Source organism: Ceratotherium simum, chromosome 20, assembly GCF_057802395.1.
Source record: "Ceratotherium simum simum isolate JZ-2026a chromosome 20, ASM5780239v1, whole genome shotgun sequence".
Taxonomy (NCBI): domain Eukaryota; kingdom Metazoa; phylum Chordata; class Mammalia; order Perissodactyla; family Rhinocerotidae; genus Ceratotherium; species Ceratotherium simum.
The window spans coordinates 16,027,234-16,048,386 of NC_141919.1; the positions used below are offsets into that span (position 1 = coordinate 16,027,234).

At 37.7% G+C, this 21,153-nt stretch overlaps 1 protein-coding gene across 2 annotated transcripts in view; it reads left to right on the top strand.

The window, feature by feature from the left end:
• Positions 1-21,153, top strand: part of CARNMT1 (carnosine N-methyltransferase 1) — a 49,110-nt gene that overhangs the window by 23,718 nt on the left and 4,239 nt on the right. The window contains exons 4-8 of one of the 2 annotated variants that reach the window (XM_004439634.3): positions 1,166-1,306; positions 2,259-2,437; positions 4,493-4,606; positions 13,758-13,861; positions 14,624-17,298. In XM_004439634.3, the coding sequence (XP_004439691.3) occupies positions 1,166-1,306; positions 2,259-2,437; positions 4,493-4,606; positions 13,758-13,861; positions 14,624-14,728 (643 nt within the window). In that variant the 3' untranslated portion in view covers positions 14,729-17,298. Of the gene's footprint in view, positions 1-1,165; positions 1,307-2,258; positions 2,438-4,492; positions 4,607-13,757; positions 13,862-14,623; positions 17,299-21,153 lie in introns of those variants that run through there. The other variant, XM_087444475.1, reaches the window with a different exon arrangement.

A 21,153-nucleotide genomic window follows, 5' to 3' on the forward strand; every position in this document is an offset into this window, starting at 1 on the left:
TAGTGAAGCAAACTAAATAGACTTTGTTAAGGTTTTTATACAAATACATGTTCCATTTATAGATTTTTTAAGCCTGAATGACCCTGGGCAGATTCCCATGTTACTATATTTGTAGACTAAATTTTCAAAAGCCCCATAGTTCTGTTTCTTTTTCCTTTCTAAGTGGGAAATGCAGAGGCTATAATATGAGCCACTAATAAAATGCCCTCTTACTGTTTGGAGCCCACCAAACTTAAAGACCAGGCAGTTTGAACATAAAAAAGAATTGTATGTGGGATTTGATTTATGAACTAAATTTGGGGAATACAGATAATAGTGAAATTCCTTTTTAATTGATATGATGCCAGCTGATTATACACATTTTCTTGGTTTCCTGTAAGAATACCATTTTAGTTTCCTTAGGGTTATATTGATTTGCCAGAATTCCTTAGAAAGGTCCTCGCCTTGCTGAGGCTTTTTAGCAGTTTGAAAGTGGAATGGCCATGGGTCTTACAGCAAAGGAAATTTGTGATGGCAGTGTGATGCTAATAACTAGAGAACAGTTTGGTTATGAATCTCTGGTTTTGTGTGATATATTTGCCATTGTGTATGCTCAATTAGAAGGCAGTTCCCCATTTCCCCAGGAGAATATGCCCCCTCCGAATTCTTTTGCCAACTGAAATATATAAGATTTAAAGATATACGTGACACGTTAAAACCTACATATAGTTCATCTATTTAGTTATATAAACCATTGTGTTAGATATAGAATTTAGAAATAAATTTGTTTTACTGTTTCATATGATAAAATGATTTTGTTCAATCTTTTTGTATGTATTGGGATCCCTTTGGGATAATTTGTCTTCCCAGGACAGTTGTTCAGGTGACAGCTACTAGGAATATGAGTGTCTTCATAAGTCTTCAGATATAAGGCAACTCCCTTTTTTCTGAAAAATAATATTTTGGGGGAAAAACTTTTGTCTGATATCTGAACATATGATAATTCCTTACATCTTTATTTTTTGTTGGTAGTTAGAATTATTTCTCAATTTTAAGAAGTCAGAGTCTTGAGTGAGCTTATTCTTATTGAATATCTAAGATTTTAGTTGTTAATGTGGATTTTGTATTTTTTTTTTTTTTTCTTTTTCTTTGAGGGGTTGGACATAATTGCCTTATTTCATTTCAGGGATCCTTCTAAAGTAAATATTCTGGTACCTGGTGCTGGACTAGGAAGACTGGCCTGGGAAATAGCTATGCTAGGTTATGCTTGTCAAGGAAATGAATGGAGTTTTTTTATGCTCTTTTCTTCCAACTTTGTACTCAACAGGTATTTAATTTACTTTTTGCTGGAAATAGTAATTTCTCAGAATCAGATTGACTTACCTATTTTTGAACAATTCTGAATTCGAAGATAAATACATAGTGTTTAATTATCATATATATCATGTTTCTTAAGTCAAATTGCTTATACAAATTACCGTTTTAATCAGTTGCCTAGTTAACAGAATGTTGAAACGGAATGGGTAAGTTACTTCTTAGACAGTAATTGGGCATTCCGTGAAAATGAAATGATTTCTGTCCAGAATTTCATGGCTAAGTATGATCCAGGAAGGAGTATTTTCTCATTGTTCCTTAAACTTCTTCACCCACTTGTTTCTTCAGTGGAGTAAGAGCTCAGTGTAGCAATCATTACTCTTTTTATCAAATTCCTAGAAAATGGCCAATTATGCTCACATGACTGAGTTGGAAAGATCTCGTAGAACTTCTGTGGCCTCTTTTAGAAGGCAGTGGAAAAGAGTTATTTTTGAAGCCAGAAGAGATGTGTTAGGGAAAAAATAAATAGCTGCCTTGTTTAAATAATATGTTGTCTTGGTGGCAGTATGAGTTAGGGGATGGTGAGAAGGTAAAAAGGACAAGGTGGTACAAAATAATTAAAATAGATAACAAGCAAAACCAATACCAGTTTTTGAAAAAATAGTTGGACTGTTTTCTACTTGAGTTTGAAGTTTGGAAATATGTTTTTAAAAATTTGAAAGAACAATACATTTATATCTCTGAATTTACTTAAATTTTTTTTCTGTTTTTTAATCCATGATTAATTACTCATCTGCATGTATATGTGCATTTTCAGATAATTGGATGGAGTGTAGTGGTTACACTTTGTGTTAATGAATTATATAAATAAACTTTCAATCAAAGAGATTATGTTTTAGTGTTTAAAGTAGATTTTCTTGGTAAAATGTTTAGTTAACACTGAATTTTATGCTCATATTTTGCAGATGTTCTGAAATTAATAAATATAAGCTTTATCCCTGGATCCATCAGTTTAGCAATAACCGGAGGTCAGCTGATCAGATTCGACCCATCTTTTTCCCTGATGTTGACCCCCACAGTCTTCCTCCTGGTTCTAACTTTTCTATGACAGCTGGAGATTTTCAAGAAATATACTCAGAATGCAGTAAGTCCAAAGCAAGCATTTTAAATGTCTTGTCCTCTATTCTAAATTTAATGAGCTAATTTTATACTAAGTCAAAGTTTTAGTCAATCATTTTGATGGTGGAATATCAGGTATACTTCAGTGACAATTTAGAATATTTTCAAGGTCTTGTGTAAGGCAATGATAGGAAATATAAAGAAGTATAAGATCTCACAATTAAGACATTTAGAATCTGTTGGGTCTATTAATATGGCACCATATAAACAAAGTTCAAATGAGTGATGCAATATAGAGGAAAGTAGGATAGTATGAGAAGGAAGTTCTTTGTGGAGAGGCTGTGACTTGAAGGATAGGGAGGAGGAAATCTAGGTAGGCAGAGGTACCGAGATGTGAATGAATAGGTAATTGGGGATGAGAACTACTTGACTGGAAGAGAAAGGGAAGTTTCTTTGAGGGTTTAATGGGAGATAATGGCCAGAAAAGTAGATTGGTTCCAGATTGTGGAGGACCTTTATAATCAGGCTATGAAGTTTAGACTGGCAAACTCTTGAAGAAATTTGAGCTAGACATTAGAGAAAGGGAGATGGTAATGGGGAAAGAGGAGAGGGTGATTGGCAGTAAAAGGAAGAAGAGAAATAGAATGCTGAGGGGTCACCAAGATCATTCATTCAACAAATATTTGTTCAGCACCTGCTAAGTAGCCGGTGTGTGCTAGGCATTGGAAAGAGAGCCATGAGCAAAACAAAGCCCCTGCACACGGGGAACTTATGTTCTGGTAGGGAGAGAGAGGCAATAACAAGTTAATATTGTGAGGAGGGAAAATAAGGCAGAGGAGAGGGGATAATGAGTGACTGGGGAGGGGCTGCTGTTTTATGTAGAGTTAAGGAGGAAGGCCTTTGTAAGAGCAGAACCTAAAAAAAAAATGTTGAGTAGAGAACCTCAAAAAAGTGAAGAAGCAAGCCATTCAGATATGTGGGGGAGAATGTTGCAGATAGAGGGCATGGAGAGGGAAGGAGGACTAGAGGGTGGGGAGGGCACTTGTTCTGCTCCAGGAAGAGCAAGAGGGTCATTTTGGCTGGGATGTAGTGAGTGGTGGGTACAGTGGTGGGAGATGAGATTGGAGAGGGTTTGCTGAGGCAGACTTGCAGGCCATAGCAAGGACTTCGAATTGTACTCTGAGAGAGATGGGATACCATTGGAGGGATTCAAGTAGAAGAGTAGCAAGATAGTCAAGTTTTTATTAATTTTTCCCTGAACTCTGACATTGGGAAAACCTGTACTCTGAAGGTAGAAAGAGAGAGATGGAAGATGTTAGGTTTTGGGGATAAGTTAGGGAGCAAGGTCTCAAAATAAGAGTGAAGTAATGGAAAACATCACTTCAACAAGTGAAAGTGACTTTCTCCTGGAGCAGGGTTTGAGAGAGGAGATAAAGGAAGTAATCTGCGCTTGGGTCATGTGCCTTTATAGCCCCAGCATGTGTACACTTCAGTCCCGTCTCTATCCCTGTGCCAGGCCGCAGCCTCCAAGAGGCAAACAGCACTGTCTGCTGGGTGCCCACCCACTGCTTCTGACTGCCCCATCCTCCCTTTTCGAAGGAGATTCTCCGAAGTACTGGTGGATGTTTAAGTATTTTGATGCCCTTCATTTCTCAGTTGGCCACAAGTGCATGCAGTCTTTCTGAAACCTTCTAGAATTGGTAGTTAATACTGGTTTAAATCATAATTTAAAATTCAAATGACTATTATTTCATCTTAACTGATGTTAATGAAGGCTAGAATTTGAATAGATTATAAACAAAACTCCTATAAATATCATTTGGTAAAGCTATGTAGTAATATAGGTGATAAAAAATGATTTGCAAATTGATTATCAAATTATTAATAAAAACTTTTATGAGTTGCGAAGTGTCTCATAAATGATTATTTGGTTACCCTGATTATAGTAGTTGAGTGGAGGAGTTTAGCTTCTATATCCCTGTAGTTAAATATTCATATTCTGTAAGAAGTAACTGGTACATTTATAGAATTAATTGAAAGGCAAAATAACAAATGTAGTAATTTGATTTTCCTTGAATAGATACCTGGGACTGTATTGCAACCTGTTTCTTCATAGACACAGCTCACAATGTAATTGATTATATTGACACAATATGGAAAATACTCAAGCCAGGTGGAATTTGGATAAATCTAGGTAAGTTCCTCAGTGTTTATTAGAATTTTACACATTAATCTGACTACTTATAGCTATTCTACATTTGGTAACTTCACAGAACCAAATGTTCATGAAAATTATAGTTGTGTTGTACATGTTTTAAAACTTCTTCAGTTTCCTCCAGACTGCATCCTAGTTAGTGGTGCAGTTCCTCCAGTCCTAGCTAGTTCCTCCAAAAGTAGTGGAAGCCCCCAAACTTGTTTATTCGTACTATTCCAGTCTCACAGCAGTCGTAATTTCAAAGAGTACTATTATTAATCTGATGATAATCATCCCCTCACTTTCCCCACCCCCCACTCCGTGGAGACAGCAGTCTGTTCTGTTAAGAAGAGAGTGTTCTTTTTTTTCGTATAATCAAACATTTGAGGGAAAGCACTTACCTCTCCCATGGAGACCTCCCCAGTACATGTACATACTGGGAAAAGAGTAGGTATGATGACTTTTATGACTACCTTAAGTTTAAGAAAGAATAGAAATACAATTTCATTTATGCAAAGACTTTACTGCCTCCTACTGCTAGGTGCTAGAAATCAAACGCTGAGTATGACTTGGTCCCTCCCATGCAGAATCTAAGGGAAATTGCTAGTTTTATCTTCTTTCTTTAAAATAAAAAGAGAAGAATGATAATAATCAAGGTAAATATACTTGTCTTATTTTAGTGAGGTATATAATCCATGTTAAGAAAAACATGATGGTTATTATACTACATAAAAGTCAGATACACATTGTTTGAGTCTTTGGCATTCAGGATCCGTCTAGTTTTGGTGATGGGTTCTGTCACCTGCTCTCTTCTTAATGATTTGACATTATCAGAGATTCTGCCAGTAGAACTAAGCCTAGAGATAATAGTAGGTCTTTGCCAAACTTCTCTTTAGAATTCTGCAGGAAAGATGAGAGCAGCTATAAAATCTAACCATAATATGAAATAAATATCTCAAACCTTGGGTCTTCTTTAAAAGAAAAGTCTTCCTTTTCCCAAGGAATGATTGAAAGATAACATTACCTACTGGGTATTTGCTCACTGTGGGTTAGGGATTGTGTTAGCCACCTATAATACCTCATTTAATCTCAAACAACCCTACATTTAATCTCAAAACAACCCTATATTGAAATGACATTATTGCTATTTTATAGTTGAAGAAACTGAGTCTTGGGTTAAGTAACTAGCAGAAACGTCCTGGAGCTTCTATATGGCAGCGACAGGTTAGAGCCCAAATCCAACCTCTTGAATGCCTAACCAGCCAGCTCTGCAGGCTCACACTGGGTCACTTTATAGTTTAGCATTAATCTGACCGTGTATTTATGTGATTAAAATTTTTGACCTCAGTTACTGTGTTATGGTAAGGTTTTGTGTATTTCCAGAGTGTTTGACTTCACTTTCATGGAAACAACTTTTCTTTTTGAACATTTATTTTATTGGTTTATTGATATTTTATTAAATTATGTAATAACAATAATTATAACTGCCTGGAACAAATGAAATTGGCCCTTGATAAGCATACTGTTTGATAAGAGTAGACATGTTGGGGCGTGGCCTGTGGTATGTTGTCATCATCAGAGGTAATGGGGCATGGTGGTTAATGGTCAATTAGGAGAGCGTCTACTCTTAGGTCAGAGTTTCAAAATGATTTTGAGAACTGGAATAATGGAGAAACAGAGTCCTTAAAAATAATTATTTGGAATGTTAATACTTTCCAAATAAAATCCTTTGCATGTATAAGTTAAAGAATTTAAAAAATAATAATCTCGGAGTCAATTTTCCCTTAAATATCGGTGTGCTCCAGGTATCTATTCAGTGTTTTTCACTTTTTATGCCATGTGCTCATCCTTTACTCCATGTCACTCCTACCCAATCTCATGGCTTGTCCTACTCTTTCAATTCCCAGAGTGTATCTCTGGTCCAGATATCTCTTTTATGCTCCAAGCCACTGTTTCCAACTTGGATGCACCACAGATACTTCCATATCTGCGTGTCTCAAAAAAATGATGCTTCCTTCATGCCTTTTCTGTTCCATCAGCTACTCAGATTCCCCCAACCAGAAAACTGGGAGTCCTCCTTTAGCCTTCTTCTTACTCACCATCTGCACCCGATCAGTCTACAAGTTGTATCTCCTAAAGCTCCTTAATAGCTCTTGAATCTCTTTCCCAGATTTTCTCAGCTGTGGCACTGTTAACATTTGGGGCTGGATCATTCTTCATTTGGGGGTGGGGAGGGTTGTTTTGTACACTGTAGGATGGTTAGCAGCAGCATCTTTGCCTCTACCTACTAGATTCTAGGAGTACTTCCCCACGTGTGACAGCCAAAAATGCAAAATCACCTCCAACTGAGAACCATTGCTCTAACCTCATGCTGGTACCTTAGTCCAGGCCCTCATCGTTGCTTGCCTAGATTACTGCAGTAGTTTCCTTAAGGCTGTCTCTGCCTTCAGGTTGTCTCCAACCCTCCATCCCCTTTCAGTTCTCCATATTACCATTAGAGTGATCTTCCCACATGCAAATCTATTCCTGTCAGACTCCCTGCATGCAAGCAAGACTAGCTTTCTTGGTAACCTAAACTCTTCAGGATATATACAGTGCCCTTTGTGATCCTTCTTCTGTCTATGTCTCAGCTTCATTTTTTTAAATTGAGGTCTGTATAATTGAAATACAGCATTATATTGGTTTCAGATGTACAACATGCTGGTTCAGTGTTTGTATATATTTTGAAATGATCACTGCAGTAATTCTAGTTAACACTCATCGCCATACATAGTTAAAAGTTTTTTTTTCTTGTGATGAGAACTTTTAAGATTTACTTTTTTAGCAACTTTAAAATATACAATACAGTATTATTAACTGTAGTCACCATGCTGTACATAACATCCCCGTGACTTATGTGTTTTATAACTGGAAGTTATAAAGTATCCATGAGCTTGGAGGGTTTTTTTTTTTAGATTTCTATATATAAGTGAGATCATATGGTATTTGTTTTTCTCTCTCTGGCTTATTTCACTTATCATAATGCCCACAAAGTCCATCCATATTATTGCAAATGGCAAGATTTCATTCTTTTTTATGGCTGAATAATATCCCATTGTATATATGTCCTGCAACTTCTTTATCCATTCATTCATTGATGGACATTTAGGTTGTTTTCATATCTTGGTGATTGTAAATAATGTTGCAGTGAACATGGGGGCGCAGATATCTCTTCGAGTTAATGTTTTCATTTTCTTTGGATAAATATCCAGAAATGGAATTGCTGGATCATATGATAGTTGTATTTTTAATTTTTTGAGGAATCTCCATACTGTTTTCCTTAGTGGTTGCACCAATTTACATTCCCACCACCAGTGCAGAAGGGCTCCCTTTTCTCCACATCCTTGCCAAGACTTGTTCTTTCTTGTCCTTTGGGTAATAGCCTTTCTATCAGGTATGAGGTGATACCTCTGTGTGGTTTGGATTTGCATTTCCCTGATGGTTAGTGCTGGTGAGCAGCTGTTCATTTATCAGCTTCATTTTTTTTTTTTTTGCCACCCCTGCCCTGACTTCAAGTGTCAGTCCTCTACCTAGAAAGCCCTCTCTCCTTCCCCTCTATTTTCATCTGGCTCTTTCTTGTGTACTCTTTAACACTCAGCTCAGGTGATCCTTTCAGATTAGGTTAAGTATTCTGCATTTCTCTTTTAGGTTCTCACAGAATCTGTCAATAGCATTTAACACATTATGGTGTCGCCCATGGTGTTGTCGCCCATATATTTTTGTTTCCCCTCCTAACCTCTGAGCTCGATGAGGGCAAAAATCTAATGCTTCCTTCTCATCTGGTACAGAGCTTGACAGCTAGTGGGTATTTGGTGACTGTTATGTGCATGAGTGAATACATAGTTTCGAAATTTGAGAGAACAAAGTAATGTTAAAGTGCCGCAGAAGTTGCCAAAAGAGACATGATAAAGTGGTGTTTATATTCATAAATTCATAACATTCCCATGGTTTTGGCTTCAGTCATGTGGACCTGGAAAATTAATTTTATCTGTAAACTGAGAGAGCATCAGCCCCCTGGGGATGATTTCACCCTAACCATGCTTACGTAGACCAGAATGTCAATATATTTATTTATAATGAGAAATATAGCTGCAAGGCATTCTGAATACTAAAAAGTTTACATTGGAAGTTAAATTATACTGAAAATATTACCCACATTGTATAAAATCAGAGTTGGGAATATTATTAACTTATAAAATGCTCTAAGGGGGTTTGAGGTACTCTTTAATCTTCCCCAGGTTAGGGAAAATTAGTGAGGAGCTATTATGTATATGTCCTTTGGGAAAGGCTATGATTTGGCAAAATGCAGAAGAATGGCTGTGCCTCCTGTTTTTCAGTTTTTCATAATGACCATTACCCCTTAAGTGCATTTATGTGGAACTTATTTTAAAAAGCGGGGGTGTGGGGGGATTGTGTGTGCGTGCGCTGATACATTTATAGTTGGGTAATGGAGAGCAGGCAGTTAGCAAAGTGAATCGAACTTCATCTGGAAAAATAAACAGGTTAAAGTACCAAAGGAGATCTTAGTAAAGTGTAAGGAGAGACAAGTCTTCACAGATTTTAAAGCATTAAAAAGCTACAGAATTTTTAAAAACATGAGAGATTTCCTATAAAAGGTGCATGATTGAACACATATATTATCTCCTCATTGAGATCTTGTTACAGTGGTAGTAAAAATATAAGAAGGTATAAAACACATGGGCAAAGAATGGCAGGGATGTCATCAGAGGACAAAAGAATGTAACAGTTAAGATGGGGTAGGTGGGTAAGTTTTACAAAGTTTAGATAAGGTACAGTGAGGTAGACCATGCTTGTATACGGCTAGTGGGAGTATAGTCGTAAAGCTTTCTTCAGGAACAACAATTTGATGTATATGGAAAAATCTTAACAATTTGTACATTTGATCAGGGTTTGGTAAACTACAGCCCACAGGACAAATCTGGCCTGCAGCCTATTTTCATATGGCCCACCAGCACCAGCTAAGAATATTTTCTACACTTTTTTTTTTTTTTTTTGCTGAGGAAGATTCGCCCTGAGCTAACATCTGTTGCCACTCTTCCTCTTTTTGCTTGAGGAGGGTTTGCCCTGAGCTAGCAACTGTGCCAGTCGTCCTCTATTTTGTACGTGGGTCTCTACCACAGCATGGTCACTGACGAGTGGTATAGGTCCGCACCCGGGAACCGAACTTGGGTCACTGAAGTGGAGTATGCCAAACTTAACCACTAGGCCATGGAGCCAGCCCATTTTTTACATTCTTAAAGGGTTGAGGGAGGGAGACACAAATAAGAATACAGTCATGCGTTGCTTGACAATAAGGATGTGTTATGAGAAATGCGTTGTTAGACTATTTCATCGTTGTTTGAACATCACAGAGTGTACTTAGACAAACCTATGTGGTATAGCTTACTACACACCTTAGTCTATGTGGTACTAATCTTATGGGATCAGTGTCATATGTGCAGTCCGTCATTGACCAAAACACTATTAGGCGGCACATGACTATATGTGATTGAGACTATGTAGCCTTTGAAGCCTAAAATATTTGCCATCCAGCCTATTACATAATTACATTCACTATTACATACATTTGTTAGATTAATTATACTTGTAGAAGTCTGTCAGAGGGAAGTAATTAGATATGGGCAAAGACTAAAGACTGAGTAATAGACAAACATACTCAGCAAAAACTTAGATTGAACCTAGATTTCTAATAGTAATGGAATGCATAAGTAGTCATGGGATAGCCATACAGGAAAACCATTCTCCAGAAATAATTACTGAAATAAGAAAATGTTCCTAATGAAGTGTAAGATGCAAAATTAGGTATGTAATATCTCATACTAATGCACCAAGGAAAGACTGCAGGAAGATACATTAAGTTTTCAAGTGGTTATCTGTGAGTGTAGGATTAGAGATGGCTTTGACTTTATTTTTGTGCTTTTTCATGTTATCTCAGCTTTGGGTTCTGAGCTTACATTATATTTATGGTCCAGGAAAAAATATTTCTTTGCTCCTTCTGTTAGGTCCACTAAAAGAACATATAGAGGGGCTGGCCGGGTGGCGCAAGCGGTTAAGTGTGCACGCTCTGCTGCGGCAGCCCAGGGTTCGCTGGTTCAGATCCCGGGCACACACCAATGCACTGCTTGGCAAGCCATGCTGTGGCGGCATCCCATATAAAGTGGAGGAAGATGGGCACGGATGTTAGCCCAGGGCCAGTCTTCCTCAGCAAAAAAAAAAAAAAAAAAAAAAAAAAGGAGGAGGATTGGCAGATGATCTCACAAAAAAAAAAAAAAAAGAACATATAGAGACATGAGAGTTGAGAAAATAAAGAACTTTTTAAGGAGTGTGTCCATGTTTATTCATCTTTATATCTCCAGTGCCAGGCATTTGCTAGGTGCTTGGTGAACTTTCATTTAAAGAATGAGCGATTAGGTAATGAATATGGAAAACTGCTCAGCCTCAAGGAAATGCAGATGAAACTGTATACAGCCTATCATTTTCCCTTTTCCAAATTAGCAAATATTTTGTTTAATGAAAATGCTTACTGTGTTTTTTCTTAAGTCAGATTTTTTTTGGAGGTATAATTGACATATAATAAAATTCCCCCTTTTTTGAAGTGGATAGTTTGATGAATTTTGAAAGCTGGATAATCATGTAACAAATACCTCTATCAAGATAGGGAATATTTCTATCATCCCAAAAAGTTCCCTTGTGCCCCTTTGTAGTCAGTGCTCTCCTCTTACCCCCAATACCTGATGTCACTATTCTGTTTTCTATCACTACAGTTTTCCCTTTTCCAGAATATTATATAAATAGAATCATACAGTAAGTTACTTTTTGTATTTGGATTCCTTTATTTTGCATAATGGTTTTGAAATTCATCCATGTTGTTGCATGTACCAGTGGCTTGTTTCTTTTTATTGCTGAGTAGTCATTGTATGAACACACTGTATTTTGTTTATTCACTCCTGGTTGATGAACATTTGGGTTGTTCCCAAATTCTTATGATTATAAATAAAGTTGCTGTAAACACTTGAGTACAAATCCTTATGTGGCCACAAGTTTTCATTTCTCTTGTGTACTTACCTAGTGGTGGAATTGCTGGGTCGTATATGGTGTGTGTTTGTATAACTTTATGAGAAGCTACCAACCTGTTTTCCAAAGGAACTGCACCATTGCAGTCCCACTACTTGCTAAGGTGTTGAAACAAGTACTCATCATTGCGACTGTGAGTGAAAACTGTTCTGTCTCTTTTGGAAAGCATTTTGGCAGTTTGAATAAAGTCAGTAAAAATGTTGATTCTCTGTGACCTGGAAATTCCAGTTTGAGGAATGTCTTTGTAAAGGAAAATCTGAAATATGCACAGAGGTATTAAAGTACCATTTGTAATAGGAGACTGTAAAAAATTGCAGCACAACTGTACTAGTTGTCTTTGGGTGGTAAAATTACGGGTGCTTAACTGGACATGCAGTGCTATGCTGGAAATTATGATGGATTCAAAAGAAACATAAGACACTTTTTTTTACTTGTGTAGCTTGTAATCTAGTTAAAAAACAGTACTAATTACATGAAAAATAATGACTGAGCAGTCAGTGCCCCATTTCATTAAATGAATTTCAAGTGCACTATATTAAGGGGATGAGCAGTAGATTTGGAAACTCGGATGGATTATATTAAAATGATTTCAGCAAGGTTTTGGAGCATGGTTAAAGCTCGAGTTGAGAGTTGCAGCTTTCTGGGTGGAACACAACATGAGTAGAGGTAAAATATGGTCTGAGTATGTAAGAATCATTGGAGTGTGTTTATGTAGATATAATAAAACAGTGTTGTGGGAAGCTCTTAAAATAATTGAGCAGGAATAGCATACTCATTACAGCTGTAAAGACTTTGCTGTGAGGTTCTGCATTCTTATTAAAAAAGCTTCGGGTTGGTCTAGGACACAGCAGGTGCTCAGTAAATGGTAGCTACTGTCATTTTTACTAGTACTAATAAAACTAACAAGAATCTAAGCTTGATAGAGTAGTTTGGTAGGGAACCATTGTTATCTTTTGAAAAGAACACTAATATATAAATTATATTTGTAGTCATTTTTTCTATTGGTTTATGTAGGGTAAAAAAAGAGGGGAGAAGAAGAAGAACTTCTGAACTCTAAGTATGTTCCAGAGTGGTGAGCCTTTGGGAGCAGAAACTTGGTCCTGGTTATTACTTTTATCTCCTATGATTAGCACTTTGTATGAGGAGTGGGGATGGGGTGGGAGTGGTGAGTTGGTCCCAGGATTTATAATTAACCCAATGACAGGATTAATAAAACTGTGGAATGATAATGTTGTCTGGATGAGGCTGATGGATTGGGCAAAATGTGAGAGATTAAACAATTGGAAAATCTGATTTGAGTCAGATGATAGGTGTTTGAATATATGGAATGAGAAAATAGTAAAAGAGGACTGTCATAAAAAAAAGTTGTAATAGGTATCATTTACTTAGTACCTTCCATGTGTATTATCACATTAAAGTCACGTTACAGATGGGGCAGAGGTAGTGACTTGTCCATAGGCACACAGTAGATGTTAGGGTTGGGATATGAACTGTGCACTTAAAAAGCCAGCTCTGAGTCACGTCTTCCTTCAGGAGAGCTTTGCCTATGACTTCCCTTCACCCCGACACTCTTTCCTACCCAGGCTAGCTTGAGGACCCTTCTCTGTTTTCACATGATATCCAGTTTGTAGCTGCAGTTTTGTATTTACTTATGGAATTATAATTACAGTATACCTCTGGAATTGGGAGACTTAGCATTCTCTGATTCAGCTACTCCTTCAGGGACTTAAGAGTTACAGATGTCAGGCCCATGACATGGAGAATCACAATGCAAGGCTGGTATACCTGAGGGACTCACTCCCCATGAATGTAGGCCCAGCACTCGAATGTTAATTACTGGGCCAGAGTTTCAGGGGTCTGGATACATGTCCTTAGCAAATGTAAAGGTTCCTTACTTCTCTTTATATCTGTTTTATCCACTACCCAGCTTATTATTTAACTTGGAGTTCAGTCTAACACAGCTACTAGTGCATGTCTATATTCAAGTTAATTCATTCATGGTATCTTTAAACCATAGGTCCTCTGCTATACCACTTTGAAAATCTGGCAAATGAACTTTCCATAGAATTGAGCTATGAAGATATAAAAAATGTCGTTCTGCAGTATGGATTCCAGGTAGAGGTAAGGATGAAATAAGTATTCCCAAAGTTTAACTTCCAAAACACTTAAATAGGAGTGGCAGTATTATGGCAGTTACTGGATTTACCGCTTGACCTCTCTATTTTCTCATCCATAAAGTAAAAATAATCATACTTAGCTTTTAGAATTATAAGGGTTTGGGATAATGTGTACATAAATGGAAAAGTATAATCCCCGGTGTACTCACCTTTCAGTAAATGGTAGCTGACCATTATCGTAATATTGGCCTTTGTAGACTGATAGATACCTAGTATCTAGATATCTAGTAGGCTCTGGAGAAGCAGACATGGGGTGGGAGGGCAGGTGTAAGAGGGATGTTGTTCACTGTATGTACTTTTGTACTGTTGAATCTTTTTTTATCGTGTGCATTATGAGGTTTTATAATACTTTGTGTTTTAGTTGTATGTTTATTTAGAAGCATTGCATTGATTATAAAAATAAACAACAGATTTGTTCTTAAGGAAAAGCAATATATTACGGTAGTTTAGAGTTCAAGTTCTGGTGTTGGACACTGAATGTGAATCCCAGTTCCACCACTTATTAGTGGTGTGACCTTGAGCTGCCTGTTCTTTGTAAAGTCGACGGCTAATAGTGCCAATTTTATGGGAGTTCTTGTATGTAATAAATGAATTAATATATGACATGTTTAAAATAGTGCCTCCTCCTCAAAGTGCTCAGTATCTGTTAGTGTTATCATCATGGTCATCATCATCATCATCATTATGATTATTGTTTGCATTACAGGTGGAAAAAGAATCTGTCTTGTCAACATATACTGTGAATGATCTCTCTATGATGAAGTACTACTATGAATGTGTCTTGTTTGTGGTCCGTAAACCACAACAATAGTCTCAAGTGATATCACCAGGAAAAAAGTTTAATAAGAGCAATTGCTGAAATAAACAACTCAAAATCAATTATCACATTGACAGGACACAACCTCAAATCAGTGGTGCCTTCTTATTCCTAACAAAATTTAGAAATAGCGTCTATTTTCTTAATCTGTCTATTGCTTTTTCAGAAATATACTATGCCATGCATATTTGTACTACACAAGTAAAAATGGAGAAAAGGTCTTCAAGTATACTTTTTTCTTGAAACCCAGAATTGTCTTTCAGTAGAAAAAACTTTATCTCCAGTGTCTTCATGAAGCTGTCCGTTGCAAGTCTGCCATGCTAATGACTAATAGTATTGAAGTCCACAATAATCTCCTTTTGTGTTGTTTTGTATGCATTGCACATGTTATTTTTAGAAGAGTCTAAGGGTCCTCGGTCACATTCAACATCTGGAATTGGGACTTTTGTTCATTTTGAACCCAAGCAATCTGTACATGAAATGTGTGTCTGTTCTCTTACGATTCAAATTATATGATTTTATTTTTTTCTAGCTCAGCTGAACTTAGAGAAGCATCAGACGTTTCATTTTTATGAAATGCTAAATTTAATAGGATCACGAGGCAGTAAAACACATTCAAGTAACTGAGAAATTAGTAAGTCTTTTGGCCACACTAAACTGAACATTTTTTAAAAGCATACTCCTCATGGACCACTCTGAAATGTATGAGATCTCAGCATCTGAGAGGGACAAAAACCTTTATTAAAGGCACTAGTAGGAATCTGGGTAAATAAGAATAAAATCTGCATATTTGAAATGTATGATGTCAAACTAAATGAATACACAATTTGTCAGTGAGATGTTTACAATAATGTCTTTTCTTTAGATGACCTGGATTACAAAAGCAAGCACTTTTTTTCATTAAAACGATTATATACTAGTAAAAACTGTCATGATGGTATTAATATGGGGGAATTTTGAGTATGAAATTCAGGGATAAATTACTGCCCGTGGTCTGTGTCTTCAGTATCGTAAGCAGCAGCCATTTATATAATTTCAGATTAATACCAATTTTGTTTCCTGATAGCTGGAGCTAAAACAGTATTTGCTGCTTTAAATTTCTACCTCTAGGAGATCTTTATTGGAGGGAATTTTCCTTTGTATTTTTTTATGTTTATTATTCTATTTCCAGTACCTTGGAAAGAAGAGATGATTAGTTTAATGTTTTAACCTTTTCTTGGAGAAAAGGAAGTACTCTTGAATATTTTCACAGATGATTGTGATGAAATGACCTCTGTGGCAATTTGGATTAGATAGACTTAATCTCAATAATGTGCTGGTAGCATAAATGTCATGTTTTAATAGGAAGACTTACTTGTAAATCTTCAGACCTTTATTGTCAGGTTGAGGGAGTCATTATGTGATTTGGCATCTTACTAGTAGGACTTTTTCTGCATACACCACAGGAGGTCTTGTGGCCTTTACGCCATTGTGCAGTAAAGGATTCCATGAAGTAAATTTGACTTGTCAAATTATGGAAGCCTGTAACCTGTTGAGTTTTTTTTAAAACTACTTCTCTTTTTTATGTCCTTCAGTACTTGGCAGATGTTTATATAATGAGAATTCTTATTACCTACCATATGAATGATCTTGAAGTTAATTGCAAGGGGGAAAAAAACCCCCAAAATTATTTTGATTATTATTATTTTTCTTAGAAAGAAAAGAAACTTAAAAGGAGCCTAAATATTTTAAAAATCCATTGAAAGGAAAGGAAGGCATGCTGTTTATGCATAATTTAGAAAGGCTTTGAATTCACTGACTAGTTTTCATTCTTTTACAACTTGTCTCAAAACAAATGATCTTGTTTTGCTCATGGAAGCAACAACAGGTTAATACCCATGGGTTGGCATTATTACTTAAAATTTTTGCCATCAGGTTTTATTCTGTAATAATGTTACTTAATTTCTAAATTACAGCTTACATTTCAGTTAATTCTGAAATCAGTTATTTCATTTATTTTTAATTTCTCCCTCATATCATGAATACTATTTTTTAAATGTGCTACACAAATTTGCATCACTTTTTTTCTCTCATAGCTTTTGTAGTTTATTCTAAATTTGAAAATTGCATCCATTAATAATAGAAGTGTCACTGGAGGATTTAATTTTGTATTTCTTAAGGTGTAGTCCTAGCTACTAAAGTGTGTAAGCCTTAAAGTTTTTTATATTTTTCTTTAATTAGCTCTATACACAAATGTTTTCATTCATTTCCATAAAGTGGGAGGAGACAGGTCATTGTGCTTGCTTTTTTTTTTTAATTTCCATAATCCGAAGTGGTGCAGTCTAAGGTATGTTAATCAAGTGAGCAAGGTGAGATGTGTAAAATATAAAGAGAAGCTGTATAAGCCACAATATGAAATTATGACATTTGGGAACTGTAAAATGTATTTATATGTAATTCTAAAAGTTGCCACAAAGGCTGAATTGGAAGCTTCATGTCTGCATGAAATTTCCTATATTTTTAAGGTGTATGATGGACTTAATTTTTCATGAATATTAAAGTCTGCCAATTGCTATGAAACAATATTTGCTTGGTTGTTTCCGTCTAAATTATTGATAACCATAGACATGGGAATTTAATTGAACGCATATAATTTTGAATCCTTCAATTGCCTATTTTTATATGCTTCTTAGAAAGTCAATAATATGAACACTTGGTCTTTGAGTATGCTGGGCGTAATTAATCTTGATCTTTGGTTTTGGTAAATAATAGAAAAAGAATTATAAAGGAACCAGTAGATGAGAGTTCTGGGACCACCCTAATATTAGTAGAACAAGCACTGAACTGGCACTGAGGTACTCTGGGTTCGGTTTCCTGAACTACTGTTGGCAAGGCACTCGGAGTTTATTTCCTCATCTGTAAGATAGGATTAATACCACCTGTTTCAAGGGGTTTTTATGAGATCATATGAGCTATATGTAAAATAGTATATGTGAGTTATTTGAAAGCACATGGTAGACAATTAGATTTCAGTTTATGTTGACTGCTGTATAGTGATAGAGATGAAGATTGGTAACAGGACATTACTTTTAATAATGTTATGGTGACCCTTTGAAAATTTCAGTGCAATCCTGGGGGAAAAAGCCAAAGATGACAGGTTTAGGTATAGATTCCAAAACTTTGGTGGGAATTGTAAAGAAATATAATAGTAGGTAATGTGAGAGAGGGCACAAGTAAAATTTAGTGGAGGGTTACCCTCACTTTTACAAACAGGTTAATACACACCTCTTACATGTGTTTGATTATTTCTCTTCAATAGCTGTTTAGAAGTGGAATCATTCAGTGTGTATGTGAATTTTTAGTCAAGTTGCCTTTCAAAAAGACTACCAATTTACTTTCCATCAACAGTGTTTGAGAATAACTTTGCATCCATTCCCTGGCCAATACTGGATATTGCTAAGCTTTTCATTTTTGTCAATATGATCAAAACTGGTATCTAATTTTAATATTCATTTCTTTAACTATTAGGGAAGTTGAACAATTTGCCTAAGTTTAATGGCCAAAGAGAGGTGTCTAATCTGCCTATCTATAGGTTTTCATCTGGCAGACCAGGTAGGCCATTTGGCAACAACCTAGCTAGAAGGCGAGAACCCAAAAGTTAGTAGGACTGTAGTGAGGCTCATCAAGGGGAGGATTGGCCAGAGTCCTAAGCACTGCTTTGAGTTCTGTCCACTGAGAGGAGCGACCACACCTGCTTTTGGTTTTACGTAGCTGCCGGCGAGGCTGAGCAGCGGCAGCAGCCTGTTGGACTCCATTAGGTCTCAGTTTAGACAATCGGTGGTCTAGGCCCAGGAGCTTAGGGAGTGTTTGTGGGTCAGGGGCGCCATTAGCCAGCAGCTTTACTTTAGGCAGTAGAGTGGGTCATAATGTTTACTCCCAAAGGAATAGCTGCCACTTTTTCAAAGCACCAAAAAGCTGCTGCATTCTTGATTGCGCCCTTTCCATTTGACTTGCAAGGCTTGTTGGGTCCTTTTCATCTTGTTAGTCATCGAGTCCAAGTTGACCCACCCCAAAATGGGGATGTCAAGCCAAAGAGTTACAAGGCCTCCATGAGGCATGCGTTCAGTTTCAGCAAAAGCTTAGTAGCAGGTTAAGAGCTGCCTCCTTTTGTACAAAGGTGTATCTGGTGATCATGTCAGGCAGTTGGTGCTGTTGTGGTACCTGGCCATGACTCTGAGTACTCGGGCAGCCATTAAGTCTTTGAAGCTGTGGTTTCTCTTTGTCCTCCTGGGGTTCTATATTATTTCCGCTGGGCAGTCCGTGCGGTGGTCCTTGAATGTGACACTTGGGGGAAGGGAAAGTGCAGGCATATAATAGATCAGTTCCATTATACATATATTGAATTAGTTCAAAGGACCTTGGTGACAGGTTATTTTTTGAGAGATCTGGCTCCTGGTCAGAAACCTTAGTGTGGTTTTTCAGGCCCAAACATAGGTGATTACAAAGGCTTTACCTGACACGCTGATGAGAGAAAGCTGCCCTCCAAGAAAGCTGCCACTGCACTGTAGTCTGTGAAGGAAGTTAAAGTCAAGGACCCAGGGCCCCCTCCTGCCGGGCTTTTCTGCACAACTGCAGTCCTAGCTCACAGGCCTACCCTCAGAGGCCTCTTTCTCAAGGGGCCTTTAACAGAGGCCTTCCTAGGGTGCCTCTGCTGAGACCTGCTTATGAGGAGGAGGGGAAGGGGGGAAACTTGAAGACACTTTTCTCCACTCTGACTCGGTACTTTTTCCACTCCTAGCCCTTCCTCCTCTCTCTCACCCATCTCCAACCCCGGGTTCATAAAGCTGCAGGAGCCTTTTCAGAGTTCTCTCAGCTGTGAAACGGCCACCATTTCTGTGCTGGTCCACCTGACCCTTGGCTGGTGTGCCGTTCTGTGGGGGAAAATGGAACAGGGAGTCCATGCTTTGTCTGGTTTAGCTTCTTGCTTATACTATCGTGGTACTTGATGGTTACTTTCAGTTTGGGTTGACTGTTATTTTCATTTTGGCTTCTTGTTTTAATTGGCTATTCCAACACCTGGCACCTCAGCTCTCTCTGGCTCAGACGAGCCCCTAACAATTTCAGTTTCCCTTCCCCACTACAAACCTTGTCCACACTCTATGAGTTAAATTCAAGTGTCATTTTTCCTCTACAGGAACGTACACCAAAAAGTTTAACGTGCATCAGGGGCTGTAGCACAGCTGCCAAGAGACCAAGTTACCCCCAGCTGGGAGTGCAAGCTGGCAGGGGAAGCTAGTCCATGGAGAGTGGGAGCCATGGTGGTGGGGAGGAAATGTGATTGCATTGACTCCTGGCTCCAGGGTTGATGCTGAGCGCCTCTGCTGTTTCCTCTCCCAGCATCCAGGGCCCCTTACTTTCTGCCCATGCAGTTGTCACTATGTTCTGGTCCGCAGTCTTCCAGCTTTGGCCACCCACAGCCATGGCACCTAGAGCCCTGTCCTCAACTACCAACCAAGTTGGCTGTGGCAGGAACCAGATACTCGACATTGCACTAACAGGCAATCCTTCACTTTTCTTCACTTTCACTTTTGAGTTGCCACCCACACTCAGTTCCACCAAATGAACTTCTGTTTTTAGGTCACTCAGAGCTCTATATTGAATAGTAAAGACCTCAACGCTGACATTAATGTCAGTTTGGGTGATTCCTTGCCTCAGCAACCACAGCCATACTGCCTTGTGGCTGGGGCCACAGGGCTTGCTGCTTTGTTGTTATGATAACATCCCTTCCTCTTCCTGCCTAGAAGAGTAAGCAAGAATCAAGGTACCATTTGGGTGACTGATTTCAATCCTACCTCTAGCTGCTTAGCATCATTAAGAGGATGTAGGAGACTCACTACTTTCCTGCTGCATGTACCTTTGGGGCAGGAACATTCACTACTGGATCTCGGGGAGACTTACATTCCTTGAACTGGCCTGTAGGGCCTTGTCCCTCCTAACCTGGAGAGCCCTGTCTGTCAGCATGCCATCCTTGTCAACAAAACTGCTGAGTGTGGCATTTGATTTTACCCTATTTACAAGGGAATGAGTTAGCCTGTTACGGTTCTGTGGATGCTGGCAGAAGATGTGAAAAGTTACACAAACAGTAGAGAGTTCCTCTGTACCCTTCGTGCAGCTTCCCCCTAAAGTAACATTTCATCAAAACCATGAAATTGACATTGGTATGATACTATTATTAAACAATAGGCCTTGTTTAGAGTTTACCAGTTTTTGCAGGTACTCATTTTTTTTCATCCTTTTACTTTTAACCTATCTTTTCTTAAATTATATTTAAAGTGGGTTTCTTATTGATGGTATATACCTGGGTCTTGCTTTTTTATTCAATCTGATATCTTTTAATTGGGTGTTTAATCCATTTACCTTTTAATATTATTGGTATGGTT